Here is a 13,075-nt window from a genome sequence, read left to right on the forward strand (position 1 = left end):
ATAAGCAGTGATATATATGTATGTACCTACAGTGGTGTAGTCGGGCCAGGTCGCCCCCCCCCTCCCCCCGGTACTTCTTTTTGAGCCAAATCGCCGCCCTGGTACTTTGATTGATATAAACATTGTTTTTCGAATACAATTAAAAAATATTTTGACGAAAATTTCATATAAAATTTTGTATACCAAATTTTGTGAACAGACTCTCGTTCTAACACTCGATGACCACAATCGAATAGTAATCTGAGCACATTCAAAACTTAAAAAACCTTTAATGAAATTTATTGGCTTTTAAATCTGAAACCACCCAAAACTTCGAAAGAAAACATTCTTTGAACTATTGACCATACGTACTTGAAGATAGATAAAATGAGGGAACTCAACTTAAATGAATAGTCATCTCTAAATTCACATGTTAAAATTGTATAGTTTTTTGACATATTTATACATACGAGTATGTACATATATGTACATGGTTTTAGCATTGCTAAAAGCAAATGTTGCTGTTGAAACACACAAACACGGGTTTTGTAAAATCAAAGATGTTGTAGTATAAACATATAAAATAATATAAAAAAATTCATCATAATTTCGACAAGTAAGAATATTTGTTAATTATTATTTGATTTTTTTATAAATATTTGAACTACCAATATTAGGATACAACTTTTTTTTAGTAAGGAAAAAAGCGGGGGGGGTCGTAAAAATTAAATACCGACCTGGTTCTTTTTTATTTAGCACTACACCACTGGATATATGTATATGTATGTAATTAATTAAACATTTTTATTTGTTGTAAAAACGAAAAAAAAATTACTTCGTTAAATTTTATCGATTAATTTGAAATCTACGTAATTTAACTAGCTATTATAATTATTTTCTGTAATCGTCGGTAATGAGTGGTAGAAAAAAATAACACATACATAATGTAAATCGCTTGTTTTACACGTGTATTTTTATCACGCGAGTAACAAAGCATATTACATACATATATTGTCATCGGCAATATAACCAATGAGTTGCACACAATAACGCTTTTACTTTCCTAAATAAATATGTACATATATTCATTGTGCAGCCGTTGCACACGTGTGACAAATGCGTGAGCGAAACTTGCGCCGAATTATTTGCTTCCGCACAAAAAATTGTGGGAAAATCACGCGCGCTTACGACATCGGAAAATTCACCTCCCGTTGAGATGCTTACGTCGCATTTTCCCGGTGAAAAACCGGGGGAAATAAATCAGTCGCGAGAGTAACATCCGTCGTCTCGTGAGCCCGAGTGAAACGACGTGGCCGTGAAATAAATTGTCTTGTCATTGTTTCGAGAGTGTTACGTCGACATTTGAGAATCACGTAACCATTGTTATATGTACACGTTCGGTGATTTATACACGCATCCCTTTCCGTTCTTCCGATATTTTCGGTTATGTATTACGTTAGAAATAATAAAAAGCTCGTGAAAATGCAATTAGAATACGTACTGCCTAATTACATATGTATGATATTTAGTTTGCGTTGACAAAAAATCCTTTTAAATTCTTATTATAAGTATATGTAGGTATACATACATATTTTTAATTAACTTTAGTTAACTAAGCAAAATAAGCAAGTTTAAATAATAAACATAACGGTAACAAATAAATACATTCATATGTATGCTAAACGTGACAAAACAAAACTTGCGAAAATTTAAAATTATGTGACGAATACTATTCTACATATGTATTATACATATACCTACACAATGTAAATATGTATGTATAATGTATATCTACATATACATACATATGTATTATTTATTATGCCCAATTATTTGTTTTTTATTTTTGACATTTCCTAACCATTTAAACCTTACAATTTATATTGATTACACTAATAAAGAAATGAAATCCCCAGAGCAGAGAAATATCTTTAAAAAAATGTGCATTTTTTTGGCTTTCGCAGTCTCAAAATCTAGTACTTGTGTGCTAAAAGTGAGTATTGGGATAAAAAGTCAGATATATTTTTTGTTGATTTTGATTTTTTATTGCTTTAAAATACTTATAATTAATTATCTAGCGAATTTTTTAAGTCAAAAATATTATTTTTTACATATTTTTTCCGTGACATTGTGAGTCAATTTCACTAAATTTTCACTTTATCACGTTTATAAGTATAGGTTTTCTATCTCAATATTTTCTGTTTGGTATTGCTTACTATTTTGAGCAGAGCAATATTAGATTTTGAGTTAAAAACTGCAAAACTTAAGATACTGTAAAAAATGCTCAAATTTTTAAACGCTCATATCTCATATACGAAAGTAAACCAACAAAAACCATTATCATATTCGAATTAAATGGGTCAAACTTAGTAAAGACTGTTTTGTATCCGCTTTGGAATCTAAAAAATCCTGATATTTTGTTTCTCAGTGTTATGTATATATAGGTAAATGATAGGTATTTATACATAACTAAAAATGATTGATTTAATTTGATTGTTTCATATATATTATTGGAAATTTTTGAACACCTAAGAAAATCATAATTCATGCTTATCGCTAATGAAAAATGTATTACCTACATACGATATAAATACAATTTAGCAAATGTATGTAGATATGCAAATCAAATTCTAATCATATATACGTATATACATACATACATATATAATGATGTATTTAAAAAAACAATATTCACTGAAAAACGTTTCTTTCAATTCGCATTTAAAAGACAAAAAAATACGTCAACAGTTATGATGAGAATGAGATAACGTTCATTCGTACGGATCTCGTCAATCGTAACGGTCATCATATGACAATCCAAATACAATGATGACCCAAATGTACATACATACATACGTATCCTTTTAGCAGCACTTTAAGTTACGTCGCATATCGAAGGATCAACGAAATATGCTCCAATTTTGACGAGCCGATTTCACGACAAAATTAATACGCACACGCGCTATTGTATACATTTCACATTTGTTTACAGAGCGGACAATTTTAGAAATCAACTGTGAAAATTGCGTATAGACTTTTTCTGACAGACATTATTTACATGTGTAGAAGAGATTGCTACTGCAACACGACAAAATGTATGTCGAATATGCAAAAAAAGAAAAACTGGTCGTTTGTTTGCATTGTTCAATCGAAAATGTATTCAATGGCTGGCATGAAACAACAGGTTCTATTCAAAACATAATCCGAACACGCAATGCGAAAACTATCGAATATTCGCCGTGACATTTGAGATGATTAACATATTCGATTGCTTGAAATTAATCCAGCGTCCGACTGGCATATTGAGTAAACATAGCATTCATCATATTACCTACATACGTATTGGCTAATTAGAATGCGCTAAATAACTCTTCATAATCTACAAAATATACAGGTGATTCGATATTACGATTTTTAAACGTTTTAATTTGAACGTCATCGACAGAGTCAACGTGCTTCTTCCGTTTCCGTTTCAGTCATCGACACTGCAATTTTACCAGAAGCCAACTGCAATACGCGACTTACCATCCGTAACATACGAACACATACACATGTGAGCAACAAACATTTAACGGTTAAATTTAACCGGCCGAGTTAAAATTCTATGTGACAGGTGGTAGACGAGCATACAAAAATGTATGATAAATAAAATTGTATGTGCATATGGAACACCGGTAAAAATGGTAACGTGATCCACGTGACCATTCCTAAGATAATTTTGGCAGCCATTCATATTATATTAGGTTAAAGAAGGTTGCTTTCCGTAGCTTGAAAGTATACATACAGGTTATATCCGTAAGGAGACCAACGCAATCGGATAAATCATCCGCATCCAAGTGCGAGTAAATCGGTATGTAATACAAATAACGGATAGTTAAAGTTGAACCAGACCAGCCGACTGGACTAGATAACTATAATCTAACACGCGACACTTGTCGATCTATCCTTTTGTGATATCGATATCCTAAATCATGTACATTAAATATTATAACTATTTTACGTTACTAAAAATATACTTACAACGGGGACATCGGACTTTTCACTCAAATTTTCGAAACGGGCTAAAATTTCTTTAACAGAAACTTTGGGCTCTGAAATCTCTTCTATGATAGTTTCCATAGGCCCGCTAGACCCAGTCGAAAAGCTTGAAAATTTTCGAGAGCCGACACTGGAAATCGAATTACCTAAATCGTTATTCTTTCTTACATTGACTTGCAAATATTGTGTCTTTTTATCTTTTCCACTAACAACTGCATATTCCTTATTATTGTTGGGTTTCAATTGAATTGTGTCTCTTTCGGGACTTTTATTTGTTTTTGAGTCTATTCCATTTTTGTGCGTGCACTTCTTGTAATCATTTTTCGTGGATTTTTCTCGATACGCATCATTAAATTCAGCTTTACATATTTCCGAATGTCGTCTATTGATCATTTCGGACATTTCGCAAAATCTTTGTGAAACATCTGAATTGTCCTTTTTGCTGGGGAACAAGTGTCCTAGATCGGCTCCTGAATCTGAATCGGAATGCGTAGCACTCTGATCATCTAAGCTACTGTCGCTAGCTGAAGAATTGATTAAACTGTCCAATGAAGGAGCCCTTTTCATATTAGATTTACTAGTATTCGTTATAGTATCGTGAGGTTTAGGTGATATAGAACTGGATGAAGAACTGCTCCCTTTAGAGCTATCCTCTTGACTTTCCTCCGGTCGCATATCGTAGACTTCGTAAACATGCTCTTGCTGTTTTGAAGAAATATATTCGGATTTTTCGTATTTTTTAGATAGTTTTTCTTCAGGTCCTGGCACTGGTTCGTAACCCTTGTATGTGTTGTGAAGCTCTATCCAATTGGATCTCATAGCTTCAACGAGCTTCTCACTCCTCAACACCGGCTTTTCTGCTTTCTCTTGTTTGCTATTTAGGAATCTGATCATCTTTTTGGCTTTGTACTCACTGTACGCCTCGATGGCATCGTCATCGTCGGTATTATTCGTCATGATGTCTATTATAATTGGTTCCTTATTGACTTATTTAGGACAATCTGCTTCCATCTTGCAAGCTTTCAAAAAAGCACAATATCGCAAAAGTCAAACTTCGCTATTGTAGTAAATGAACAACAGCAATTCACAAAAGAAAAAAATCACCATTTATATTTAGTTCACAAATAAATGTCTAAATGTATAAATGTCAAAATACTAAATATTATAGATTAGCAATGAATATTCAACAATCAACATTCACATTTGAATGACATAAAAATACGCTAAACTAAACAAATTACAATATTTTATAAATATTATAATTTCTTACTGTCCATTTTAATTAATTTGTAAGAATATAAAACGATTTACGATAGCGTAAAGTAAAACGGGGACAGTGTGAACGCGACCGATGCCAAAGCAAGACTGGTAGAGGCTACACTTGCGAGGCCGGCGTAGCAGCGTCCACAGTGATTTTGCTACTGATGATGCTAAATGTATTTTTGAACATCAATTTTGTGGTAGAAATAAAAAATTCGGATGTGTCAAACCATGACTTCATCTACATATTTGAGAAGTATCAAAAACAAAATTCGATAATGGCACACACGTACACATAATACATACACACACACCGGCTATGAAAACGGTCGCGATACACATTTTTGATTTTCAATGAGACAAAAGTTCTAATAATACTAAATATGAACATGAAGTAATCATATACATATCTATATGTTTTAAATAATGTTTGAATTAAAATGATTATAAATACGTATGTAGTTTCAACGATAAAAATCCCAATGAACTTTCATATGTAGGTATTTGAAATTTGCTCAGTAGTATAAGCAATTAATTTCATCCATAAATAAATATAAATAAAAATGTATGTACATCACGCGTCAACAAAAAATGCAACACTTAATCGTTTTACTTTTATAAAAAACGCACATGTTTGAAAGTGAAAAAAATTAATTGCATCATTTGTCTTCGAAGTAACTCGGGTAAAAGTTTTTTCACCTAACCCATTCGAGTGTTTGGGATTTCTGTTAGTCATTTCAGAATGATTATCGTTTACTTCAAAATGATGCATTTTTCAAAAATTGATTTTAATACATCGCTTTCTATGTAACATTGCGGAAATTTTGAATTGAATTACAAAATAGATTGCCTATTTACGAATTCCAAAAATTAGCAGTCAAATGAATGCCATCGAAACGAATTAGAATGTTAATCGGGTTTGCGAACACACCGTGCGTTCAAATCACTCGACTATCAAAAAAATAAACTTTCAACTTTCACGAATAAAAACGAAGAATATATTTTGAATTTAAAAATATTTTTATTAATCAAATCAATTTTTTGCAGCTTACTTTTCTGTATATAAAAATCGATTGTAAATTCGACTTAAATTCTTTGCATAACATCTTAGTCCGCAAACGAATATCACATAATAAAATTATAAAGATATGAAGTGTTAAGTCTTAATAATGTATGTACATATGTATAATAAGAATAATACAATTAATATACACGCGATTAATATGAATGAGCATTAGAAGTATTATGTAATAAATTAAAACTACGAAATTTATGTATGTACATACACACTCGTATATAGAAATACGTGTACGAATCTATGTATATATGTACATACATACGTATAGGTATGTATGAATATAAAAAAGTCAACATTAAAATAAAAATGTTATTATTATTTAATGATTATAAACGATCGCAATTATCTTGGCATATTCTCAGATGATTTCAATTTAATTTTCTTCAAATATGTGTCAGTTTTGTAGGTACAAAATTCAAATCAATAAAATTTCCTAATCAAATATCTTATTGCACATCAAATTATAATGTGATTATTTTGGATTTGCAATATGTACGCATTTCTTTCAAATAAAAATAAAAATTTTGTAATTTGTGAGCTGTTAGAAAAATTTAACTTTCTCGTTAATTTCAGTGAATAAGCACCTTTCACGACGTAATGAAAACGCATCCATAACAACAAAACGTAATTCGAAATAAACTTTATGTCGAATTTTATTCTACACATATCATGAAAATCGCCAAGCGGACAAACTTTTGTGAGATAGCAACAAATTGAAAGAGGTCACATACGTTGTTAATTAAATTATCCGCGATACGAAACGTGCTCAAAAATTTTTCACGTTTTAACACAGCAATATTATTTTTTTAAATAAATAAAAATCACAATTGAAGTTGTTTGCTACTGAGATTTTACTTCTAAAACACAACTAATAACTTATCGACCCAAAAATTAAGCTATGGCTCATAGTGGCGACTTTCTTTTTTGAAGCGTAAAGTTTTTCATACGCGCACTGATCACACAGATAAATTTTACAGTTTTATTATTCGAGTCCAGTTTTTTTTTCTGACGAAAATATCTTTTAACACAGGTCGTTCCGGGCGATAACTATCCGATATAATGACTATAGCTGGTGCAACCGTCCACGAAGACAGCAATGGGCCAAGATGAATGACCAAGATCAACTCGGCACGCGTATGACTATATCTATGTATAGTTTAATTAAATAAACTAAAAAAAATTAAGAAGAATCCCAATTAAAATCAATAAATAACACAATTCGAATCAGAAAATTTACTACAAATTTTCTAGTACCTATGTACATATGTATGTATGTAGTACCTATGTATATATGTATTTATTTATTTAACAACTAAATTACAGTTAAACTCGGCACATATTGTTGAGACTTTGTTCATGTTTCGCCGAAAACTGAATTTTTCGAATGCAAGTCTTAAATGGAAGTTCTTAGTACCGTTGTGCAGTCCGTTTCAAATAAAACGCACACACGATACATCATATTTTGGCCGTTGAACTCGCCATGTTGTGCAAATGCTACCGTACTCTCAAAATTGCATAGTCGACGAGCAAACAGTCAAATATAATTAAAACGTAATATATGTTCGATGCTTTCGCCTAGATTGTGCGAGCGAAATTGCACAGCTGTCGAGCAGAGTTGCACCGTCTCCGTTAAAACCGCTCTTCGTTCATTTTAAAACTCAACCCCAATATATGTAATGATCTGAGCAATTTTAATGATTGAACATCCTTAGCAATGAATGAGGCAAATACATAGTGAGTTGCCTCGAGCTGGTATCGGATAAAGGCGGCTAAGTCCGCTTTGACGATGAACCGACCGGACTGGATTCACAGAATCGCATTGCAACCCGAATGCACGTCGTTGCACTGCGCTGCAATTCAAGTCCATAGATGGGACAGACGTTCAGTTACACGGATCTCTCCAATTTCTCTAGCGCACCTGCAAAGACACTTTCCCGACTCGAGCGAAATCTTTTTAGTTTTCAAAGAGGTCGTTTATCGACCTGCGCCCCTGTATTTCTTACTATCCAACACGTTTTACAATCGCAGAATTCCAAGGTACACTGTCAATTCTTTCAAATACATATATATTAACTAAGAGCTTTCTGCGAAGCGACTTATCTGGAATCTAGTCGATTTAGCGAAATGCGGACGTAAGAAATTAATTGATTCGACTCGTTTTCTTCTACGCTCTTCATAATTTGACGTAACTGTTAATTGTCAATTCGTGAGAACGTGCCAGCAAAATAAACACAGCGTTGAGTAATCGAGAAAATATATTAAACACGCTCGTTTTAAATTTTTTCGCGGTTATAGTACCTAAACTACCATTGATTCGATCCAATACTGAGATTCCAGTGAATGAACTTAAATTAATCAGACTGGTAATAAGTTTACAAAACCGGCACTCACTCTCTCTCTACATATGGATAATTTACATTGAGCGAGTATTCGTACAGATTGATTGAAGTATAAATTGTAGAAATAAATCCGTACAAAAATCATAAAATGTTAAAACCAGGAATGAAAAACTCATTCATTGAAAAATTCACTTTGAAACTCTCAATCTAAAAATTTCATAAATTTCAATGATGAAATCATAACATACTTGGTATACATTCTGAATGCCACGAGTGTGAATGGATTGTGTGAAAGCGATCGTTCATTTAAAACAAGACAGCAATTCGAACAAAATTCAAATGAATAATTCATTCTACGTAGATTAATGTGCGTATTTGTAAGTATGATAGGATTTGTGTACTCACGTGTTTAAATTTAGATTTCGAGCCCATGGCGTTGATGAAATTACAGATATTACCGGATCGGAAAATTAACGAATAAAACGAGATGAAAGAAAAGTCGCGGAAAGCGTAATTAAACGGACGGGAGCATATAGGACAAAACGTTACGAAAGGTTGAGCACCGAAACAGCAATGACGAAAAAAAAGAGAACTCTTGAGATTGTTATACTAATGACACTTTTATGATATTATTAAACCCAAACATCTCACCTGTGGGCATTTCCAATTTTAATTTTCGGCGTAGTAAAACTCGAGATAGATAACAACAAGAAAACAAGTATCTATTTTAGAATATATGTATGTATGTATGTAATATAGTGTAAATAAAATACATTTGTATTTTCGTATAAAAAATAATTTAAATGATATTTGTTTTTAAATAATTTAATAGTATCGTATTAAAAATATGTGATCGTGATTGGATATAATCTTTAGTGTTTCGCAATAATCTAAATATTTTTGCAAGAAGGTCTTAACCTTTTGGCTGTAATCGATGGAATATTTGCGAGACTGGGTGATGACGATGACGATGTAATGTCGACCTTCCTGGTTGAATTTAATGAATCAACAGCAGCAATATTGAGGCTATTTAATTTTGCTCGACGAATTGGGAAGAGGAACATCTACATACATACATACATATGTACATATGACGGAGCTACTGTAGCAGCTTCCGCAGTGGAAAAATTTAATGGCAGGGGTTGTCGTACAGTGCTTTCAACTCGTTTGTGCATAATCATTATGTGTAATGATGATATTTGGTACTTATGTACAAAAGTTTGATCATAAGTGTTGCCTTGGGCAACCTATATTAGCACCCGTGGTCGGGGTTAATATATAATGGATAAATAAATAAATAAATATGTAAAAACATTTTTTAGTATAAATGTTTTGAAAAAATATTGTAATACTGTATATTTCTATTTTTTATAAATAAATAAATATATAATTATTTACATTATGCATGTGTATAACGGATCTATGAATGGAACAAAGAAATTATCTGAATATATGTATGTATGTACATATATACTACATACATTAAAACGAAAAAAACTACTTGCCCCTTCAAGTTAACGCATCGATGGATCAAGCATGTTACGTGCTTATTAAAAACTTTACTATTATACCTCAAATGGAAGACCATCGAGCACGAAATTACATACACTCATCGATCATTAGCTTGTCTAGTTGTCATATTGATGTCAATATACGATTCGAACATTCAATTGAAGCGCCAGAGGCGATCACCATCAATGCCATGATCCGATTATTATCGAAGAGAGTCGAAAATTGGAGTTCAATTGACCAAATCGTAGGAAAATGTAGCACGAGTGTTAATTCAATATGAAAATAGCAAATCTACGATACATTTTATGTATTCAACAGCGACGACAAATGCAATGACACATACTCATTTATACATATGTATATGTAGAAGCAATGAACTACGTATACGTACACTTTCCAAAAACAAAGAATGTTTATAATGCGTGACGCAACAAATTGAAAAAAGCTAAAAGGCATAATAACCATACCGCGCATAACTTTCAAGTGCATCTACATATTATAAAATGAGGACCTATGACCTGAAAGCAACTAGCAGCGACTTAATCATATACACAGCAAGATATTGAACAATTTTATATGCGATGAATTTTGCGCACGTAAAAATTAGCAGCAACCAATAAAACGTACATCCGCTAGACGTAGCATAATTGAACATTACCAATTCCACGCACTGAAAACAACGCGATCGAAACAAATTGAACAATGATCGTCATAGCAATATAACGAGACACTTTCCAACAAAATGTATGTTATGTATAATAAATATATCTATCGATTTACAAAAACTAGTTCAATAAAAAAATACATTTACACTGTATGTAATATGTATGTACTTTACCTAGATTTTGACAGTCCGATGATCAACTTATGTAAATATGAGATAAACTAGTTTTATGCCCGTTGAAATTTCAACGGGTGCTTTCGGATTGATACATGATTTAAAATAAAGTTACAATATGAATAGTAATAATTAATCGGAATCTGAACTGAAACAGTAATTTTAAAAGTGAACTAAGTAATTCATGTGTAAGGTCGAAGACAACTGTAAAACAGCTGTATTCAGCGAAAATATAATTAATTTTAATTTAATTAAAATATATGTAATTGTTTTATATGAAAACAAAAAAAAAATGGTTCAAAATCTCGCTAAATAAAATTATTATAAGTACGTGTTTTTATATGGCGAGAATGAAAATTTTCAATTAATGTTTAAAAAAAAAAAGGACAATTTGAAATAGGACCATGGCGTAATCGGTTAACTCCCAACTGGAATATACCTATAAAGAGGATATTTGTGCTGAGAAGTGACCGTTCGAGACCGCGAATAAATTTATACAAAGTTTAGGCTTTTTATCGATTAATTATGTTCGGCTAGCGTTAGGACACACACACACATACATACACAGATTACCGTCTTTATATATGTACATATATAATATGCATGTGTTCGAAAATCTCGCACAAACTCGGTAGACTCAATTTATGTTACATGCGGAAAGTACCGCACACGTGAGTATAGTCATTTTCTTCGTCCGTTATATTGAATTCATAATACATATAACGAAGTTACAGAGGGGAAATGAGGCAACGAAGTACACGAAGCGAACACTACACTTACTTTACACATACATAATTAATAAGCAAACATTAAAACATTAAATTTAATTAAGTATTCATATTTATATGCATGCATATAATCTTCGTGTTACGCAAAATAGTTTTTTTTATTATATAAAACTAGTGTTTCGATTCGATACAGTGGCATTTAATAAAACTGAAAGACAATGGAAGCGCATCGTTATGGTCAAGGCAAAGCAAAATGGCTAGGGCAATACGGTACAATTATATCAACGTAATCGTCCGTTTTATTTCATGGTCTAAATGTTTCTCATCAAAGACCAGTTATAATAAATGTCAAATGAGTGCGGCCATAATAGATTGGACAAAGGCAAACCGGTGACTACGTCAAAACACGACGATTAAAATTCTCACCTGGCGGTCCTCTATTCTGAACTTGTCAATCATGAGGTGAATGCGATGGGCGTGTGGAGTGTGTAGAGAAACTCGAGCACCACCAGCCAGCGTCAAGGTAAGAGATGATGGTCTTGGGGCTGCTGATGTGGTTACTTGGGCGAGGGGTGCTGCTCTGACTACAGACAGGCGAGATCCACGACCGCCTCTGGCCAAAACGATACCCCAATGTGAGACACCAAGAATTGTCACTTCATTGAGCTGTAAAATTAAAAAAATATATAAGTAATTTGAAACATATAAATCTTATAATGTATATAGAATAATGATACTCACTTGCGGTGCACCATCAACAATGAATAATCTTGCAAAGTAGAGCGGCCAAGAACGAGCCATCTCCAATACTCTGCGTAGCACGTGTGCTCGATGACGTGGAGCTACGGGTGCAATGCCATTCCCTGCATGACTACCCGGATCTACATCAGACAGCGAAACGCCCAAGGATCTAAGAGCTGCTGCTGCTGATCGAGATTCGTTACTAGACAAACGCAAAGACGGATTTGGACCCAACACATCATTAACGACCTAAAATAAACAAAAGAAATGATTAAAAGTCCTTTCCTCGTATCAAGTATCTATGTAGTATTAAACACTATACCTGACAAAATATCAGATGCATCAAAGCAGGAGAGGAGACTTCTTCCATAGGTGTAAACAGTTCTTTTCTAACACGAAGTTTCCAAGGGACGCGATTGTAGGTTAGTCTGGCTACTGGCGTTGATGGTAACAGACGGCTAACAGTATTGGTTTCTTCAGTTCCTAGTGTGGGTGTTGGTAATGGCATCACAGGTTCCAAAAATCCTGGATACTCATCGACTATAAAATATAACAACACATT

The 13,075-nt window shown here is 32.8% G+C and overlaps 1 protein-coding gene across 1 annotated transcript in view; it reads right to left on the reverse strand.

The window, feature by feature from the left end:
* Nucleotides 1–13,075, reverse strand: part of Myo10A (unconventional myosin 10A) — an 82,385-nt gene that overhangs the window by 25,232 nt on the left and 44,078 nt on the right. Inside the window, exons 20-22 of the mRNA XM_077443151.1 lie at nt 12,836–13,053; nt 12,514–12,762; nt 12,199–12,438 (exon numbers count right to left, since the gene is read on the reverse strand). Of these exons, the coding sequence (XP_077299277.1) occupies nt 12,199–12,438; nt 12,514–12,762; nt 12,836–13,053 (707 nt within the window). The remainder of the gene's footprint in view (nt 1–12,198; nt 12,439–12,513; nt 12,763–12,835; nt 13,054–13,075) is intronic.

Source organism: Arctopsyche grandis, chromosome 12 (assembly GCF_051622035.1).
Source record: "Arctopsyche grandis isolate Sample6627 chromosome 12, ASM5162203v2, whole genome shotgun sequence".
NCBI lineage: Eukaryota > Metazoa > Arthropoda > Insecta > Trichoptera > Hydropsychidae > Arctopsyche > Arctopsyche grandis.